This window comes from Chiloscyllium plagiosum, unplaced genomic scaffold (genome assembly GCF_037043375.1).
Source record: "Chiloscyllium plagiosum isolate Xiang-an unplaced genomic scaffold, Cpla_swu_hap1 HiC_scaffold_48, whole genome shotgun sequence".
Classification (NCBI taxonomy): Eukaryota; Metazoa; Chordata; class Chondrichthyes; order Orectolobiformes; family Hemiscylliidae; genus Chiloscyllium; species Chiloscyllium plagiosum.
The window spans coordinates 2082423-2104056 of record NW_028270186.1 but is presented as its reverse complement, the minus strand read 5'-3'; the positions used below and the strand labels follow the sequence as shown (position 1 = coordinate 2104056).

The 21634-nt window shown below is 43.2% G+C and overlaps 1 protein-coding gene across 2 annotated transcripts in view; it reads right to left on the bottom strand.

Annotated features, from left to right (window-relative positions):
- Nucleotides 1-1929: 1929 nt before the first annotated feature.
- Nucleotides 1930-21634, bottom strand: part of LOC122543014 (docking protein 2-like) — a 48919-nt gene continuing 29214 nt past the window's right edge. For both annotated transcript variants that reach the window (XM_043681185.2, XM_043681184.2), the window contains 2 exons: nucleotides 13625-13797; nucleotides 1930-9946 (listed from right to left, as the gene is read on the bottom strand). In XM_043681185.2, the coding sequence (XP_043537120.2) occupies nucleotides 8879-9946; nucleotides 13625-13797 (1241 nt within the window). In that variant the 3' untranslated portion in view covers nucleotides 1930-8878. The remainder of the gene's footprint in view (nucleotides 9947-13624; nucleotides 13798-21634) is intronic.

The window sequence follows — 21634 nt, the reverse complement described above, 5'->3', positions numbered from 1 at the left end:
GTTCTTAACCTTCGCCCTAACCCCAAGGAACTGAAATGTCTCCCCTCCTCACCCACTGCTTGAATAAGGGAACCTTACAGATACAGTAGTTTTTTATTAAACAGCTTCATTTTCTTTGGCAGACCCAATGGTTTGAAAAAGAATATAGCTTTCCACTTTTAAGGCCACAGTCCAAAAAATCCGATTGATCTTTATGATTGTGAATAGGACAGCAAAGAAGGTTACCTCAGATTACAACAGGATCTGGACCAGATGGGCCAATGGGCTGAGAAGTGGCAGATGGAGTTTAATTCAGATAAATGCGAAGTGCTGCATTTTGGGAAAGCAAATCTTAGCAGGACTTATACACTTAATGGTAAGGTCCGAGGAAGTGTTGCTGAACAAAGAGACCTTGGAGTGCAGATTCATAGCTCCTTTAAAGTAGAGTTGCAGGTAGATAGGATAGTGAAGAAGGTGTTTGTGCTTTCCTTTATTGGTCAGAGTATTGAGAATAGGAGTTGGGAGGTCATGTTGTGGCTGTACAGGTTAGGCCACTGTTGGAATATTGCATGCAGTTCTGTCTCCTTTCTATCGGAAAAATGTTGTGAAACTTGAAAGGGTTGAGAAAAGATTTACAAGGATGTTGCCAGAGTTGGAGGATTTGAGCTACAGAGAGAGGCTGAAGAGGCTGGGGCTGTTTTTCCTGGAGGATGGAGGCTGAGGGGTGACCTTACAGAGATTTATAAAATCACGAGGGACATGGATAGGATAAATGGACAAGGTATTTTCCCTGGGGTGGGGGAGTCCAAAACTAGAGGGCACAGGTTTAGGGTGAGACAGGATAGATATAAAAGGGACCTAAGGGGCAACTTTTTCACGTAGAGGGTGGTACGTGTATGGAATGAGCTGCCAGAGGATGCGGTGTAGGCTGGTACAATTACAACATTTAACATGCATTTGGATGGGTATATGAATAGGAAGGGTTTAGAGGGATATGGGCCAGGTGCTGGCAGGTGGGACTACATTGGGTTGGGGTATCTGGTCGGCATGGACGGGTTGGACCGAAGGGTCTGTTTCCATGTTGTATATCTCTATGACTCTATAATTGGAACCTGATCCTTGTGGTACCCTGCTGGTCACACATTTCCTCCTATTCCTCATGTTTTCTGTCCATTAATTAACCAGTGTTCAATTCATGCCCGTATATTAACCCCAAGCCCATGTATGCTAACATTGTTTACTTAAGTCCCCTTCCCAAATGCTTTCTCGAGCATGTATCCCATCGACTGAGCTCCTTATCTGTTCTGCCATTTCATCTTCAAAAAACTTGATCAGGTTTGCCAAACATGATTTCCCTTTCATAAATCCATACTGACTCTATCCAGTCCTACCATTATTTTCTCAATATCTTGTTATCACATCCTCTCACTTTGTACATGTCCATCAGTTTGTCTTTTTCTTCATCTCTTGAAACTTCCTATTGCCAGGGAGTCTGACTTTGTGCAGAAATGCATCCACAGGGTGCAAAACGTTCAAAACATCTCGAACAACCTGTAACACAAATATGACTCTGCATATTGATTGGAATGAGGAAGGGGTCTGTGACATTATTTGAAGCAACCATTTTTCCACATCAGTTTATGTGCTCTTCCTGGAACACCAAATGATCAGTTTCTATCTGTGAAGCTTGACAGCAACATTTTGATTTTCTTCCCCCCCCCCCCCCCCCCCCCCCAACCCCATTCTAACTCACCTTGTACCTGTTTTCTAAGCTGTACCTATTTTGACAGATTATTTGCACATTACCACATTGCAGTTTGTTGGATCTTACTTTGCAGATATTGGCTGCCATGTTTCCTTCTTTCCAGCAGTATCTACACTTCACTTTTTTTCCACTGCTCCGAAAGCACTTTGGGACATTCTGAAGTTGCAAAGGATGCTGTGTAAATGCAGGATAATTTTTATTTAATCAAATTCATTACAAACTCCTGGTGACACACAATATTTCACAGAGACTTAAAATGCAACCACCAAGATGGCAGACTGTGTTAGCCGGTAGAATTTACAGTGGATAGATCAGGCAAACAGAGATTTCACATTTATATTACCTCCTTTATTATCTTGTGCCCTTTTATTTACGATCAAGTCAATGTGCTGCACGATTTGCACCGCATATATGAGCTGTCAGAAGTCACGTTAAAATGATAAGAATTGTGAATGTGTCAGACCAGTTTAACCCGTCTCCAACTATCGAAATCAAACTTCTTTGTCTAAAACATTGCAGGGGAATGAAATTCATTGTGTTCCTTTCCTGTCTCGAGTTCTTATGAAACCCAATTCAAATCTTGTTTCCTCTTGTCTTTAGTTTTATTGCATTGATTGTCGATACCATCTCATTCCATTCCCACCAGCCAGTGAATATTGGCCCAAACACTCATACCCCTGTCTCGGTGAACGGTGGTCAAACTATCCATGAATTGAGTCTGACTCCACTGAGAAATGGACGTTAATGGTAAGGTCCTGGGGACCTTGTTGCTCCATCCTCACCTTTCTTCAGCCCATCATTGTTGGTTACACCTTCAGCTGCCTGGACCCTAAGCTGTGGATATGAGTCCAACTAAAAGCTGATGTCCATAGATTTTTACTCAGCTAGGGCATGAAGGGGTATGAACGCATGAGAGGTTCTTGGGCTGGCATGGCCCACACTGAGTGGGAGAACAGATGTGAGGGGCTGAATGGTCCATCTCTGTTCCAATAAGAAGAACAGTTGTTCTGGACGGATGAATTAACATGGCTAGAAATAGCCTTCCTGATCAGTAATTATCTGGGGACCTGTGACCTGAACATAGCACCTTACCTCAATCTAGATCGGTTTATGAGACAGGGGTGAAATGTTGATGAGATAACATGCACCATCAAAGGCCACAAACAGTGTTTTAAGTATCTTTGTTTCTTTAATTTAACTGCACTGTTCAATCCCTCCGTGTGAAAATTTGAGTGTACAGGTTGGGGTTAACCAGGGACCTAAAATTAGAGCAGAAAGGAAGCTCAAATCCGGATCAGCTGCTTGGTTTTTCTGTTTTCGTTTTCATCTTCCTCTGCCTCATCTCTTGTCTTGTTGGTTTGTGTTTTGCATTCTAATGCAGCAAACCTTGCTGACATTTCACCCAGCAACACCTTTCTGCTGGGTAACTGACAACAGTACTGGAACCTGCTGAGTCAGCTCCTCACCAGTAGATTGACCCCACCCATCAGATCCTGCACTCCTGCCGCACTGTGGCAGCAGTGTGCACGGTCTCCAAGATGCACAGCTGGAGCTCACCAAGCCTCCTTTGACAGCTCCTTCCATCTGGGAAATAAGGGAGGAGGTGAATGCGAAGACCACAACTTGCAAATTCCCCTCCAAGTCATTATATCCTGAGTGGTTTATCTTGCCAGGGTTAATCCTGAATTCCCTCCCTCACAGCACTGTGCATGCAGTGGGTGATGTCGGTAGGTGATTTAGACCATAAATTGTGGCCTCACCCATCACAACGCATTTTCTAAAAGCTTCAGATCCAGCACACACTGATTGAACATCCCATGCCTTGTGATTGGATGAATGAGCGACTCTCTGTGGGCCTCAGTCCCCTTCCTTGGGCAGGGTCCAGTATCCAGTGGTGTTGACCCTCAGTGTGCTGATTCAGACAGAGACCAAACCATGTGCCAGATCCCATGTAATGTTATTTCTCCCATTCCCCAGCATCCCTGTCAGAAAATGTACCTTCCAGAAGTTGGCTTGCGATGGTACCCTGAGTATTTCTGGTACTCAGTAATTGACAGCTCACATTCTAGGAGGAAGTTGGCTCAATGTTTATGAAGTCCTCGTTGGGTTTCCGCTGAACATGGCAGAGCACACTTTTGAAAGAATGTCGAAATCTTGTGGCAGGTGCAGAGATTTATGACAACAATTTCAAAAGTGAGAGACTTTAGTTAGGAGAAAATTGCAAAAACAGTTCTGAAGACAAGTCCAATTGGGACTTGAAACATGAATTCTATTCCTCTTTCCACAGATGCTGCCAGACTTGTTGTACATTTTAAACATTTTCACATCTTATTTCAAATTTTCAACATCTGCAGTACTTTGCTGTTATAAAGCTGGAGGATCTGATTTTCAGGTTCTCATTGACAACAGAGAAGATTAGGAGGACATTTATAACTCCAAAATCATGAGGGGTTCCATCCAAGAAATGGGCAGAAAGTGTTTTCACTGTCACGTGGGCCAGTAACCTCATGAACTGAGATTTCAAATCAGAGAGGAAGAGAAGGAGAATGTGTACACCCAGTGAGTTATGATGATCTGGAATGCACTGTCTGAATGGCGAGAGGAAGCTGTTCCATAGTAACTTTCTGAAGGGAATTGGATCACTGCAGGAAGACAATGGGGAGCTGATTAAGATGTTTCATTGCATGAAGGGGTACTATCTAAATGCAAATTGTTTTTTTGATTAATTTGGAAACATGGAAGATTGGAGCAGAAGTAGACCATTTGACCCCTCAAACCTGCCTGCTCCCCCAGTCATAATGATCATGGCTGATCATCAAACTCACGACCCTAATCCAGCCACCCTCCCCCACAGGGTTCCTTCATTCCTTCGGCCACAGAACGATACCTATCTCCTTCGTGAAAACAGATCCTGTTTCAACCTTAACCACTTTCTTTGGTTGTGAATCCCACAGGCTCGCCACTCTCTGGGTGAAGATATTTCTCCTCATCTCTGTCGTAAATGGTTTACCTCTGGTCCTTCAACTATGACTCCTTGTTCTGGCCTCTCCCACCATCCTTCCTCCATCTAACCTGTCCGATCTTCATTCTTCTAAACACCACTGAATACAATCCGAACCGACTCATCGTCTGTCAGTCCTGCCATCCCAGGAATCTATTCTGCACTTTCTCTATAGCAAGAATGTCCTTCCTTGAAGTAAGGAGACCAAAACTGCACACAGTATTCCACGTGTGGAATTCCGCAGCAATGCCCTGTAGAATGACAGAAACTCAGTCAATGACAGGCAGCACCAGGATAGCTAAACCTCCGTCTGTGTTATACCATCCTGTAATTCCAAATCCAATACACAACGATCACGTGAGGGCTATTGCAGGGCAGTTACTGAGGGGGAGCTGGACTGTCAAAGGTGCAGTTTTTTTGCTGTCATGTTAATAAAGACTTGTCTGCCTCCCCATTTCGACATAAAAGATAAGCATGACTGTGGACCTTTCCCCAGTGTCTTTGCTGGCATTTATTTCCTAACATCAAGAAACAACATAAAATCTAGTCAGTATCACATGGATACTCACTTTGCAAACGTTGGCTCTCATGCCAAAGTTACTCCTTGGCTGTGAAAAGCAGTTGGTGGTGTTCTGAGGCTGAGAAAGGTGCTACAACAATGTAATCCTTTACATTCTACAAAGTTGGCCACAGCTGTTTAACAAGAGCGTTGAACAGTTAGCAGAACTATACCTGAGACTTAAAAACCAATAGAACTGCGGATGCTGTAAATTAGAAACATAAACAGAAGTTGCTGCAAAAGCTCAGCAGGTCTGGCAGCAGCTGTGAAGAGAAATAAGAGTTAATGTTTTGGGTCCATTCTGAGGAAGGGTCACCAGACCCGAAACGTTAACTCTGATTTCTCTTCACAGATGCTGCCAGACCTGCTGAGCTTCAGCAGTTTGTGTTTCCATCTGAGAATTCCTTTGAGACTGTGTAGCTGCTGTGAAGTTTGCTGCTCCGAAGTATCCAGCGTTTAACAGCACTGTCCCAGAGACAGCCTGCCTGACCATCAGGTCGTGGAACTGCAATTGATTGCAGATTCGAAAGGCGAACAGAAAATGTTGGAAATACTCAGCAGATCAGGCAGCATCTGAAAAGTCAGAGTTAATATTTCAGAGCAAAGGTAGTCCGACTGAAAGGTGACAGGCCTGAAATGTCAACTTTCTGTGCAGATTCATAGCTTTTGCCCAGAAATAAAATACATGGTCAAGTGGAAATAACAAGTTTATTGGCAATTAATGAGCTGAGCTGGTTCACAAGAAAGGTTATCACTGCAATCATAGTTTCTTTCGAGTAATCTGAGACAGGAGGCTTTAACTGCTGGGACCCTTTCCCCTGACCCTCCCCTTGCTGTACTCATCCTTGAACAGGTTCACACTGGCAGCCTGCTCACAGCTGTCCACACAGAATTGGCAAGACCTGAACTGGGCCGGATGGACTGGAGTGAAGGGATGATGGAGAAACCTGTAAATGAGCAATGGGTTACCTTCAAAGAGGAGATGGTGCTGGTATAGTCAAATTACATTCCCTCAGAAGGGAAAGCGAGGGCAAACAAATCCAGAGCTCCCTGACAATACAAGAGATTCAAGTTAAGATAAAGACAAAATGCGAGTGCTTGCAGAAGGCAACTGGTAGAAAATACAACCAGGAGCCAACAGGAATGCACAAGTTTCAGAGGGAGAAGAGACAGCATATTGAAGAAGCAAAGAGGAATGATGGGAAACATCTGACAACCAACAGAAAGGGGAATCCCAAAGTCTTCGACAGGGGGTCTGGAATATCTGTTGCCGTGAAACATGTTGCTTCACATTCACATTGCTGAGGTTGTGAGGAATGAATCTTAACATTTCCCATGTCATTGCATCGTTTTTGACTCACTTTAGCTTAGGATAGAAAACATTCAACTTGTAACGCATGTCTGTGACACCATCTTAGCAAAACTCCCAGAATCCTGTCTGATGCTTCGAATTACATTATGTCATCTCAGTGTTAACATTGTGTTGTACTGTACAGTACATGTAGAGCCCATATTTTGGTTGCTCAATATGAAACACAACATCCCTTTAAGTCTCTATCCCTACTTTAATCTGTTGCTTTGTGTGGGGGAAGGTGACTTTAACACTTTTACAGTCTCTATTGCCCTGTATTTATATTATTCTTATGGGCAAAGAATCTTCAATCGGTGTAAACCCAATGTATATTGAGGACCCCTCAATGTAAATAAATAATGAAAGTGTGGTAGAACAAGGAGTAGGGCTCATTAGGAACCAAATCGGAAGGGTTTGGAGGGATATGGGCCGGGTGCTGGCAGGTGGGACTAGATTGGGTTGGGAAATCTGATCGGCATGGACGGGTTGGACCAAAGGGTCTGTTTCCATACTGTACATCTCTATGACTCTAAAAAGAGGTTTGAAGTAATTCTGCACCAAGTCCCCCTTCACTTACATGTGGGCAGTCCTTGACGCTGATCCAGCTCCCTCACAGCCAGCTCCCAGAGTGAGCAGGATCCCTGCCACTCCCATTTTTATCTGTCAGCCAGGGTTTCCAGATTGGACCAGATTACCAGCCCCACCCAGGGAACTCAGATTCTGTGAGGTCCATTTGGCTAACCTCGTAACAGACAAATGGGGGTCAGAGGCATAGCTGAGATAGGAAATGAATATTTTGCATCTGTATTTACCAAGGATGTCGAAGTTACATAGGCCATGGTGACAAAGGAGGAAACTCCGTTATTAAAATGGTACAAAATTGATGAGGCTGGATAGACTGTTGGTCCTCATGTGACAAGGCTCTGTGATTGAAGGGAATGAGTGTGGAAATTGTTGGGCCGCTGGCTGCAATCTCACAGTTTTTCCTGAACTGGAGAACCACAAGTATCATGGTCGTGTTTGTAAAAAAGGTTGTAAGGATAAGCTGAGCAGTTACCATGGCCAGTCAGTTTAACTTCAATGGTGAGGAAACCTCACAAAACAAGAATTGGTGTAGAACGAGGAGTCACATGAAAAAGGACGGTTGTTTGGAAGAGCCAGCCTTCCAAAGGGGAGGTCATGTGAAACTAACTTTATTGAAGTCTTCAGATTTATGAGGAGGTTAAGGTGAAGGGTCAGTGATGGGAATACTGGTCATGTGCTGTAAATAGATTTTCAGACAATGTTCCAGATACGGTACTACACAACAGGCTTGTGAAGAAAATAGGGGATACAATTCTAAAAGGGCTGCATTGAGCAGAGGGACCTGAGTAGAAATGTACATAGATCATTGAAGATGGAAAGAACAATTAATAAAGTGCACAGAGTTTTCGGCCTTATTAATCAGGGCATGGAGGACCACAGCAAGACAATGTTGACCATGTACAAGACACTTGTTAGACCTCAGCTGGGTACACCTGTGGGTGTCACCTTATAGGAAGGATGTGAACATATTGGGGAAGGTGCAGAAGAGATTTACTGGGATAATTCCAAGGTTGAGAACATTCAGTTATGGAGACATTGGGACTGTTCTCTGTGGGCAGAAGAGGGCCAAGGGGAGATCTGGTAACTTTCCAAAATCATAAGCAGGCTGGATAGTTGGATCAGAAGAAACAGTTCTCAGTCAGAAAAAGAGCAAGAATGAGAGGGCACAGACTTTAAGTGATCTGCAAAAGAGGCAAATATGATGAGAGAAAATAAAAACACATGCACACGATGAGTGGTTTGGGTCTGGAATATGGTGCCTGGAAATTTGGTGAAGGCAGGTTTCAATTGAGGCATTCAAGAGGGTATTAGCTGATTATTTCAGTGGAAACAATGTGCAAGATGCTGGGGAAAAGGCTGGAGAAAGGCACAAAGTTCAGATGCTGATTTGGAGAGGCCAGTTCGGTATGGTGGACTGAAAGGCCTCTTTCTGTTCTGTTCTGAAACACTGTGATTCTGGAAAGGCTCATGTTCTGAGAATTGTCTCCTATTTTCACTCACAGCACCAAACCAACAGGTGTGATTCAGGCAGCTTGCAGCGTCTCTGAGTGTCTCCTCCAGCTATAAGCCTTCCCAGCTCACTTCCAATCAGCTCACTTTCAAACCAGATGGCTGAGCCCCACCTGGCCTTTTGCTTTATTATTTGGTTCCCTTTTTCTCTGAGATTTTTACCAGTACATTGTCATATTCACTTTCCAATGCTCCAGTGTTGTCCTTTTGATACAGCCTTTCTCTCGATTTCTTTTTGGCGAAGGCTTGTGTTGCTGTTTTTGGCACTGCATAGTCATCCATGTTTGGGTTGTATGGGTACTCATGCCCCTGTGTATCACAGTCCAAGCCCTGAAGCTTCCATGCATGGCCTTTCACCTCTTCTGGGTTATCATAGATGGAAGGAGTGGCCACCCCTTCGGGTTCATCATAGATGTGGTCCTTGGACAGGTTCCTGGATGAAGCTGGGTTTGCTTTTCCTCGGATGTTAGACTCGTCTATGGTATCATAAAGAGGGTCTGCACATTCTTCCAGACCTTGAGGGAAAAATGTTGAGAATGTCTTCTCAGGAGCATTATTGTCCTGTTGGATGGTAGGCAGTCCACTCAAAGGTGGGAAGCGCAATGTCTTTGCTATAGCGTCAAAGGGAATAGCATAATCAGACTCTGGTGCAGACTGATTCTCTGATTTCTTCCCAGTGTGAGTTTTGGTTGATTTTGCATTTCCTCGTGAACTGGACTTTGCAACCACGTCCCTGACCTCTGAATAAGTCGACTGGACATCTGGGAGTTGAGCCATATTCCCTGTGGCTCCAGCTGCTGGATAACTGTGGTGACCCTTTACTGCCTGTCTGAATGGCATTGTGGAGGAAGACTTGGTATCGCAGACTGACTCCAGAGACAGAGACCTCAGAGATGGAAGAGTGGCATTCGAAAACTCAGCTTTGACGCTGGTTGAACTCTGTCCTTGTTCTTCACCAAAATCTCGTTGCCGTGCCTCCTCTTCCAGCCCATGAGCGGGGATTGGGAGGGGCCTGGAACTTAGAGCAGTTTCATTCTCCAAACTGCGAGACAGCTGATTATCTGACTCATTCCGTTGTTTCTGTTCTTGGATGGCAGATGTAATGATGTGGAAAATGTCATTCCCCTGTCTGGTATCAAACTCAAAATTGCCTTCTCCGGACATGCATCGCCTTCCAGCTTCAAAGGAAAACGTGACCTAGAAAAACAACAGGCAAACAACATTTTTATGAAATTTAATGGTATACAGTAACAAAGTAATTCACTCGCTGACTCAGTAATCCCGAGGTCATGAACTAATCATCAATGGAAACGACTTCAAACACTGCTATAGCAACTGGAAATTCAATCTCAATTCGTTAAAAAATCTGGAATTAAAAATGTGGCTTCAGCCATGATGACAAGACAATGATCAAGTGGTCCTCAAAATGAGCGAATCGTGCACAAGTTCCTTTTTGGAAGGGCACTCTGGCATCCTCACTTTGTTTGTCCATTGTGTTACTCCAGGCTTACCACATTGCGGTAGATCTCTCATTGGCCGCTGAAATGGCCAAACAAGACTCTTTGTTGTATTTATGAAGAGCAGCTCACCACCACCTCAAGGACAAGAAATGGTGGGTTCACCAGCAACACTCACATTCTGTGAATGAATCCGTGCACAGTGGTTGCCATTAAATTATAGGAGGATCAACAATTTCTGGAATGAATCAATGATTATTTTACCATTGTCATGTCTCTATTTGATTCCTATTTTGATAGATTTATTTTCTTCATTCAAACCGTGTGAATGGCAAAGCTCAGGTTTGTTGCCCATCCATAATTTCCCATGAGTGGGTAGGGGTTAACGACCCTGTTGAACTGCTGCACTCCATGTGGAGTAGATACACACTCTCAGTTGGGTTTGGAAGGGAGTTAAATAATCATCGAGGTGTACAGCCCTTTGGCCCTTCGAGTCTGCACTGGTGAAAAACAACCACCTAACTATTTTAATTCCATTTTCCAGCACTGAGCCCATCGCCTTGTGTGCCTTGGCATTGCAGGTAAAGGTCTAAATACTTCACTGTAAATGAGGGCTTCTGCCTGTCCCTCCCTTCCAAATTCCCACCGCCCTTGGGTGAAAAGGCTTTTTCTCCAAACCTCCTGCCCCTTACCTTAAGTCTCTGCTCCGCCCCCCCCCCCCCACCGTCACTGATCCCTCTACTGAAGAGAAAGTTATCTTCTTGTGTCCATTGTCTACTCCTCTCTTAATTTTATATATCTCAATCATGTCCTCCCTTCTTCTCTTCTGCTCTGAGGAAAACAACTCCAATTTGTCCAATCTCTCTTCATAACTAAAACTCTCCAGGCCAGGCAATATCCTGAAAAATCTTCTTTACCCCCTTTCTCGTGCTATCAGATAATGTAGATTCCAGAATGGCACACAATTCTCTGACTGTGTTTTTATATACAGTTTCAGGATCACCTCCCTGCTGCTGTGGTTCTGTTCGCCGAGCTGGAAGTTTTTGTTGCAAACGTTTCGTCCCCTGTCTAGGTGACATCCTCAGTGCTTGGACAGGGGACGAAACGTTTGCAACAAAAACTTCCAGCTCGGCGAACAGAACCACAGCAACGAGCACCCGAGCTACAAATCTTCGCACAAACTTTGATCACCTCCCTGCTCTAACCTTAACTAATAAAGGTAAATCTCTCAAATGCCTTCTTCACAACTTTATACACCCTTCTTACTACTGTTAGGGACTGATGGACGTGCACACCAAGGTCACTCTGATCCTCAGTGCTTCCCAGGTTCGAACTGCTCATCATGTATTGAAAAGGATTTTAACTTGAAATAACAGTATAGTTGCAATTTCAGGCTGGTGTGTGGCTTGGAAGGGATCTTGGACTTGTTGTATTTTTTAATCTAACTGACTCTTTCCTCAATAAAATGGAAAAAGCAGGTTTAACATCGCATTTATACAGCACCTTTACCATGCTTCAAAAAAAATCTCTCTAAAACGTCAATGCAATCTCACATGGAGCCAAAAAAAATCATCAGATTCAGAAGGATTTTTTTGGATGATACATGAAACTGTGGACAGACCTGCCCAACCAGGTGGAGATAAAAACAAATTCCCACAGTACTATTTTGAATAAAACCAGAGAAATAATCCCCCAAAGTCCGATCTACAATTTCCCAAAACCAAATCCAGTGAAAATAAGTCACCTGGATATTTCTAATTGTTTGTGGGAGCTTGCTGTCTGTAAATGGAATATTGTGGAAACTGTTTTACATTACAACTGCCTTTCATTAGCTGTGAAACACTTCATATATCCTGAGGCTGTGTAAGATATAAAGGAAATGAAAGCTTTTTCATTCAAACTCCACATCGATGGTCTTTGATAAACGAATTCATGGATCCTGAGTTTTCCTATGTTCGAGCCTAAGATTGGCTCGCTCGCTGCCTACTCACAGCTGAAAACTGTTTTATGATACATGTTCCATTCACACATCGATCACATTGCAAGTCCACACAAAGAGGACAAATAGGTGAAGAGAACTGAGTGTGACACAGCAGTAGTATCCCTCTCTCAAATCCAGTCGGGCCAGCTTCCAGTCATACCTTTCCACAAGGTATGCCCTAATCTGTTGGAACAGGTTGATGGAAGTAATTATATTAGGGTTGGCCAGCTGATGTTGTTCTGGGATACCAAACATTTGTCAGTTGTTGTTAAAAGGGAATACAAGCGGTGGGATGCTCATTCCTAGTTGTAAAATCCTACACTGTTACTGTCTGTTATTTATATTGTTAAGGTAAACAGGGAAGCGGCCACAATCCTGGAACTCCAATGTGAGTGAATCTTCACCACGTGGACTGCAGGATCTCACAAAGACAACTCACCATCGCCTTCTCCTGGCCCAGTTTGTGCAAATCTACCCACATCCTCTTCATGAAGAAATAGGATAAAACTGAGAAAAGGTTACATAGGGCTGACAGATGATCAAGGTCATGACAGAAGTTAATAAAAGAGCCTCTCGGAATGTGGAACTCAACTGAACTGTCACTGAGGAGCGCTGCAGCAATGATAGATGTAGAAATGCTTCCAGGGGATTAACAGACAACAATGGTAATGCTATTGGATAAATGACCAGTGATACAAATGCAGATTCCCCCTGGCAGCTGGGAAGAGAAATAAAAAATTGTCTCTCTGATGAGGGATACAAAAGCACCAGGTTGTAGCTGCTACTCAGAGATGTCCTTCAGGTAAGGAAATCTGTTGCCCTTACCTGATCTAGTCTATGTTTGACTCCAGAGCCACAGTAACATACTACCTTATGCAGGAAACCAACAATGCACTCAGTTGTAGCAAGCTGCTCGAGAAAGATTCTCCCACATGGACTGCAGTTGTTTAAAGAATGCAGCTCAGTTCCACCATCTCAAGGGAAATTAGAGAGGGCCAACATGAGCAGGGATAGGTTGCCAACGACATTCATATCCCAGGAAAAAAACTTAAAAATACTTTCAAATATCAGAGTAAGCAGCAGCAGCCACAGTGTCTGTATCAGGAGGCTTTACCCAACAGGGGACAATGATTTAATGTCGAGCAAATGTATGAATATTTTAAGATAATTGTTTTGTTTGCACAATGTCAAATGAGCATCGAAGAGTGAGTTAGAACCTGTAATTCAACCAGGAGCTCAGCTGGCATTTATAAAACCCTCAATCTTCTAACATAATTAAAACCATTCAATTGAATTACACCCTCGTAATTCAAGTCATGAAATTTGTTATTCTAGAGATCAGCTGATTAAGATCTGGGATTGTGACAACACTGCTATATGATGAATTCCAGATCTGTGACTACACCACAGCAAATGAAAACAAGTTCAAGTGTTTACCTTATCTCGTCCAAAGCGCCTCAAAAATTTGTATGGCCAGGTGTAGTGAACATCTCCACTTTTAAGATCCTTGAGTTCTAATCCATCTTTCTCCACTGTGAGAAGGAATGTTCCTTGAAGGTTACATCTGTCTGCAGCTTCTGTTTTCCTCACTGTGACCCTGAAGTCTTTCACTGTAACATAAAGAAATGTAAATCATTGAAGCTGGAGACCGGGAAAAACATGTTGCTACTTTGTTCACGAGGCAGTGTTCCAGGTTGGTGGGTAGAACACACTCACTTATCTCATGTTTAGTATGAAGGGAGGGCTATACCATGCCATTCAAGCTGCTGTCCTTTGGAAAAGATGTCGAAATCAAAGCTCTGTTTCACTGTTCTGCTGATGTAACACCTTGTGTAGCTATTCTGAAGTGTGACTGTGGTTATCAAGTCTTCCATCACGTAACAGGTCTAAAATCAAATTGGTCCGTCACTTCTAGATTAATGTTCAAATCTTGTTGCACCTCATCCAGGTTGGAATTCTCAGTGCAGTGCAGAGGAAATGCTGTTATGTCAATTATCAATACTGTCTGTGTCGCAGTTGAGAGGTGACAGTGAGATGGCCCAGTCAAACCCGTCAGTAAGGCATTTTAACAAAGAGCTGGGGACTATCCCCATGCCCTGGTGAATATTGTCCCTCAAGCAACACTTAAACAGCAGTGAAACAAGTGACTTGTTTTGTGGCAATTTGATGTGCTGTGTTTGCCATCTTATAACAGTAGCTACAGTTTAAAATTACTTCACCTTCTGGAAAGAATCTGCCCAGTCCAGCGGTTGTGAAAGGTGCTACAGAAATGCAACTTTTCTTTTTTAATTAAAAGTACATGCTTGAGTAATGCAGAAATATCAATGTCTGTTTTTCTTTCATGAGAAGCCACTTGCAGTGAAGTCACTAAAAACTAAATCTTCCACAGCAAGGTGACTGTCATGGAGGAGCTTTCACAGGTTCTTATACCAGATAGAAAATCCTGAAAATGAAATCAGTTTAGATGAAAAAACTTCAGTTGGAAATAACCAAAGGAATAGACTTTCAAAATAGAAATGGAAAATGTAAGAAATGCTCGGCAGTTTTGGCAATTAATGTAGAGTATGCAACTGAGTTAATGTTTTAGATCAGTGACCCTTCATCTCAACTGTTGAACTTCTTTATTCAGTGTATAATTAATTGCTACTTCTCCAGGAATGTTTACCTGGAAGAGGTTCTGCTCTGCTCCAACAGGATCTCTGTTGGTCTCTTCTACAGTATCTCATTCACAGTCATCGTCTTCTCATTCCATGTTTGGTTAGAGTTCTGCATATCCAAGGTCATGGATGTGAAACACAAATTTGGTTTCCTTCTCCAGAAGTGCTACCAGAAAGGCCAAGCACTTCCAGTATTTTCTACTTTTTAATGCAGATCCCAGTCTCCACAGTGTACTGTAGTCAGCTTTTACAATAAACCTTTGACCCAGGCTCACAGTCTGGATGGAGATTCAGTGAGTGAAATGCATGGTTCAAGGTAAGTTTCTTGGGCAGCCCATTGAGGGAGTGGGCTGGAATTGATAATGGGAAAACCGAAGACAATCTTGACAATGAAAACCAAATGGAAATGGGAAAATGTTGGTCCCAGGCTGAAGGGGAATGTATTAAAATGAAAAGAGAAAATAAAATCCTCTCTCGCTGTTAGAAACTCTGTTCCTTGTGTTGACAGCTGTTGTTGAGAGTGTGGAGTTACTGAATCTCAAATGAAATGGCAATGCGATGACTTCATGTCAACATTTGTTGCCGAACCCTACCTGCCCTTGAACTGAAGGGCTTCTGAAAGCATTTCACAGACGAGTGAAGATTCAACCACATGACTGTGGTCCGGAGTTGCAGTAAGGCCAGACCAGCTGGGGTGAGCAGATTTCCAATTGGAAATGAGTTGACTGTCTTTTCATTCCCAGTCAGTAATGTACTGTAACTTATCATGCCAACACTTTCTTTTGCTGCCTGGCAGTTGGCTTGCGGGTGACTGCTGTCTTCTGTCTGACTTTTAACAATGCAGAACAAGGTAGTTACAATTCAGACAGCAAAAAAAAAACAGAAAGAAGGCGAATCATTTTCCGACACTTCTAAGATAGAAATACAACACATTTTTCTCGAGGTGTGACTGTGTTCTACCAGAAAACTGCAACAAAGTGGTTTTCTTACAATTGCCCATTTTCCATTCACGAACATCAATTATAACTTGCTATAACCTCAGCTTATTTTGGTTGTAAAAATGAATGGTGTTGAGAGTGTATACAGTTCTGTGGAAGAAGGGAAACTGGTGCACGTACTTCACTTACATGTCCAGAAAGCAGCTAATGAGGTGCCACATCAAAAGTTATTGTGGAAAATAGAAGATCATGGTGTAGCGGGTAACATTGCTATAGATAGAAGATTAACAACAAGAGAAATGGGTCAACTTCAGGATGGCAAAGAGCCACAGGGATCACTGCTAAAACCTCCATTTTTATACACATTTCCTGGATGAAGGGACCCAATGTATGTTTGCTAACTTTGTTGCAGATACAAGACAAGTGAAAGTTAAGTAGTGCTCCTCCTGTCGCCCAGCCTTTCTATGGAGAGATCAAAAGGAAACCACAAAGGGTGATGGATAGATTAAGTGATTGGCCAAAGCTATGGAAAATGGAGTATCATGTCAGAAGATGTGAAATTGTCCATTTTTGTCTGAAGAAAAAGAGGCATCTTATCAAATGGTAAGAGATTGCAAAGCCCTGATGGGTGTCCTAGTGCATGAACTGCAAAAGCTTTGTATGCAGGTACAGCAAGCAATTAAAACAAGTTAATGGAATAGAGGTGGAGTCATAGAGCATAGAAACAGACCCTTCAGTCCAACTTGTCTGCACCAACCATGTTCCCAACCCAATCTAGTTCCACATGTCTGCATTTGGCCCATATCCCTTCAAACCTTTTCTGTTCATGTACTGATCCAAATGTCTTTTAAACATATACCACTTCCTCTGGCAGTTCATTCCACACACGAACCACTCTCTGTGTAAAAAAGTTGCCCTCATGTTCTTTTTGAATCTTTCTTCTTGCACCTTAAAAAAATGCCTCCAAGTTTTGAACGCCCCACCCCCACCCCCACTCCCACCTTAAGGAAAAGACTTTTGTGATTCACCTTCTCTCTGCCCCTCATGACTTTATAAAACTCTCGAAGATCACCCCTACCACTCTGGTGAAAAAAATTCCACCCTGTTCTGCCCATTTTTATGGCTCAAACTCTCCACTCCCAGCAAAATCCTGGTAAATCTTTTCTGAAACTTCTCCAGTTTAATAATATCTTTCCGATAACAGAACAGCACACAGTATTGCAGAAGTGGCCTCACCAATGATCTGTACAGCCTCAACTTTAATTGTTTATTATAAAACAAAAGGAACAAAGTTATTCTTCAGTAACACAGAGAATTGGCTAGACTGCATCTGACATACTGTGTATATGGCCGCACTCTACTTCAGAACAGGAGAAAAATACATTGCTGCTCCAAGACATCTGATTAAACTGTTACAAGCTTGAACTGGATTGCAGAGAGTGAAGGAAGAGGGACAGGGAATGAGCCATTCCAATATCATGGGATTGGAACACAGTAGAATTGTAGGCTTCCTGTGAACAGGAATTGCAGCCCATTCAGAGAACGATATGGGATAGTGGGGCTCATACATGGCAGTAGGGGGGGTAAGCTATGCTGAACGTGACCTGACCGTGTGTGCTGTTGACATTAGGCAACATCAAATTCACAATCATGAGCAGTTGGACAGAGTAGATAAGTAGAAACTGTTATCAGTGGTGGAACATGACGTCACAAACTGAAGATAATTACTGAAAGAAGCAAGGCTGACCTAAGGAAAACCTCTTTTCATGCAGCAAGTGATGAAGATCGGAAAGACATTACCTAAGAGTGTGCAAGAGCCAGGTCCAGTACAGGCATCTAAAAAGGTGTTGGATTATTACCTGACAATAGAGAGTGTGCTGGGCTCTGGGGAGAAGGCAGGGCAATGTCATTACACAATCAGAGAGTTAGAACAGGCACAAAAGGCCTCTTTTCTGTGCTGTGATCTTTTACTGATTTTTTTTAGTCACTGGAATGTCAAGTATGGCTGTGTCTGCCAACCATTTCTGAAACATACTTTCCCAACATTGCACACTGCAGTGGTACTTTGGACACACAGTGGTCTGTGATTCCCAAGTTATCCAACCTCATTGTTTATGATTTCTGTCAATGCATGTGTGATGAAGGTTCACAATAAACTATTATTGTTTGAGAGTTTGGGTTCTGAGGTGGAGGAACAATGTCTATTTTTCCAGTCATTTGTCTTTATTAAATGTGTTAAGAAGTGAGAGCTCATGGTACTTAGTTTCATTTTTGATTTGCTCTGAGTAATACCAGAGTTTCTGTAGACTTTGTTCAGGTGCATTTCAACGTATATTTAAAGCATTTGAAGTGAACAGTGCGCCAGTAACTCGGGTAAATAAGAAAGAAAATATTGTTGTGAAGTCAAAGGATGCAGAGTACAAAGTAAGAATCATTGTGAAGCGGTCAGACAGTGTCCAGGTTCACTCAGAGGGAACAAGGTTGAAATAGCAGAAGTGCTGTTAGCTCAACGCTCACCAAAGCAGTCAAGGCAGAATGGTAAAAAGTCCATGTTAAATAATAAGTTGAATAGTATTAAGAGTTTATTTGAGGGTTGCTGGAGGAGACATGAACTGAAGAAAAAAGCATCAAGTGACTGTAGCAACTCAGCAGAAAAAAAACCCCCAATAACAGGCATGTCACTGAATGAGGAACTTTTAAGTGGAGACTTCACTGAAATGCAAGTTGCTGTCAGGGGGTTGTTACTGATAGTAAAAGGGATGAGTCTTCATTTCTGATATTTATTTGTCTGTTTTTGTTTCAGTTTTCATATAATGTTGGATATTTTGTCTTTTTCATTTTGGATCATAAATGTGTTGTTTTGTTAAAACTAAACAAAAAGAAAAGTTAAATTTATAGTTTATCAATTCTGGTCTCACTGTAAAATCTGGCCTGTGCAGTAAAAAAATTGACTGAGACAGAGTGCATGTCAGATACATGGTTACATACAATGAGAGTCAATATAAATGAGGTCTTTCATGGTGGGTTGGGGATCTGGAATGTTTTCTCTGTTCTCCGGATATAACTCCGATTATCAAGGGCTGTGTCTGTCATACACTCCTCACTAAACTCAAATTTGCCTTGTTTTACTCAGCCTTTGACATGACACCAACTTCTGGAGAGTTCTGTCACTGGATTTTTGTTAGGATGGTGTAGTTGTCTGAAAGTTAAATATTCTGGTGATCCCTGGAACGCACTAAATCAGCAGTCATTCAGAATCACTATCACGTGGAGCGGGGTTAAAATGGTCTGCAGAGGAAATTCAAAGGGATTGCTTTTCAAACAAAGTGGCTTCAGGGTGTACTTCCGAGTGAGCCACACAAAGTTCGACTGGAGTCACATGTGGATCCATTTGGACTGGGGCAACAGATTCTCTTCCCTGAAGGGTAGTGTGAAGCTGGTTGCTTCCCGTGTCTGTTTCTGACAATGCTATAATCACAGGGTGAGTGAAAATAACTGCCAAGGGTCTGGTTTTATTGCTGGCTGCTTGTCACCCTGGACCCTCCTTCTGAAGATGAATTCACCAAGCAGGAGATCAGAAAACACTGTTACAACTGTACCACACTCTATCGCCCTTACATTCCATCTTGACTATTTTATCCTGTCTCCCTCAAATGGTGGCTTGAAAGGCCAGTTCCTTGCAATGGTGGATCTGTAAATCCTTGATGAGAAGCCAAAGTCTGTTGTTGAGAGCAACACGGACAGTCAGTAAATTCATGGTGGGTCCGTGTGAGTAGCCCTGGAGAGCATCCCCTCAGAAAGCTTGGAAGCAGCTACATTGCAAAATTGAATGTCAGACTGGAAAATGAATCTGCAAGATGTGGACCTGGCACTATTCCACAAGACCTGGGTTAGAACTGGCTATTTGAGCGACATGTATTGTGTCAGACACAGTTCATACCTCCTTCCCTAACTTGCCTATGCCATCCATTTTGCTGGCTGAGAAGAAAGGGGATGGATGTGGGTATGGGATGGAGTGGAAGGGGCAGCTGAGCTGTTGGTAAGGCGATTGTAACCACTACAGTAATGAATGAACTTGCACATGCATTCACGGATGATGGAGCAGGCTAGACGGGCTGATTGGCTCATTCCTTCTCTCATTTCACACACAGCATGATCCCACAAACATCAACTTCATAAGAAACATTGCTTTCTTGAAGGTGTCTTGGAGACGCAACTGTGTCGCAGGGTCCGTGCTGAAGTACATTGTCAAGTGGCAAGTGTGGCAGGGGAGAGAGACACAAAGCGAGTGAGAGAGACAGAGGAACTTAGACCCTGTGCACTTTCATGACTGACTGGTATTTAATGCCGAGCAAGTGGAGACCTTTGGGAAACACCCCACCAGGAAGGGGATTGGTGTCCTATTGAAGATTTGTGCTCCTCCAGTGCCTTTTCCAATGTTCCAAACCCTTTCTCGCCCACGTTGGGTTTTGAGGCTCTGCTGCGGTAGCAGAAACATAGCTGGCAGTTTGTTGATCACACCACAATAATGACTGCATCATCTGCTTATGTGAGGTTGGTTAAGGAATAAATGTAACCCAGGACACTGGGACAGAATCCCCCTGCTGTAAATAGCTGATCTGGCTTCCTCCTTCAATGAAAAACAAATAATGTTTTTGTTCAGGATTCATGCTTCAAACGCTCTAACTGTATTTGCACTTTTTTGAAGGCTCAATGTTCCAAGCTGCCTGATCTTATCATTGCCTGACGTTGCAGTGCCTTATTATGTTGTTGATAAGATCTTAGGTGTTTCCTTTTTTGAAAAAAAGACACAATGTCCTTCCTGTGTTTTCAGCACCAGGCATATCAAATGTAAAGAAGTAGAAAAAGCACTTCCTTATGAGGTTTGCATTTACAGCAATACTTCAGTGCCTTATGGCAAGAAAGCAAACAGCTTCAGTCCCTGCCTTGCACAACATACCACTGCCTCGTTGTTACTCCTTGTCACAACTGATGGTGATCAACATCCTGCTGACGCTTGTGTCAGGAGGCTGTGCCTCCAAGTTTCATGTTGCAGAAATGAACAGATAATCTGGGCTGGCATGCCCACCACATTGCTGAGGACATGCTGGGAGTACCATCCTTCAGATGGGACATTAAATTGAGGCCCCATCTGAGCTCAGACAGACTTCAAAGATCACTTTGACAGTCTCGGGGTTTGTTGAAGCATAGGCTCCATTGTAATCCAAGAATCACAGCAAGCATCAGCAGCAACAGCACTGAAAAAAAATGGATAAGTAACATGTCCTTGTGATTTTTGTTTTATTTAATCACTCAAAGGACATGGGCATCGCTGACTTGCCCCGAGTGAAGGTGGGTTGAGCTGCCTTCTTGAACCGCTGCAGTCCATGTGCTGTAGGTAGACCCACAATGCCCTCAAGGAGGGAATTCCAGGATTTTGACCCAGTGACAGTGAAGGATTGGCAATATATTTCCAAATATGGATGGGAGGGGAACTTGCAGGTGGTGGTGTCCCCGTGTAGCTGCTGGCCTTGTCCTTCGGGGTGGAAGTGATTGTGAATTTGGAAGGTGCTACTCAAGGATTGTTGATGAATTGCTGCAGCGTGTCTTGTAGGTGGTACACACTGCTGCTATTGAGCGTCAGTGCTGGAGGGAGTGGATATTTGTGCCAAAGAGGGGCTGCTTTGTCCTGGATGGTGTCAAGCCTCCTGAGTGTTGTTGCAGCTGCCCCCACCCAGGCAAGTGGGGAGTATTCCATTACAGTCCTGCCTTGTGCCTTGTAGATGGTGGGACAGGCTTTGGGGAGTAGGGGCTGAGTTACTTATTGCAGTTTCAGAGATTCCCTGCAGTGT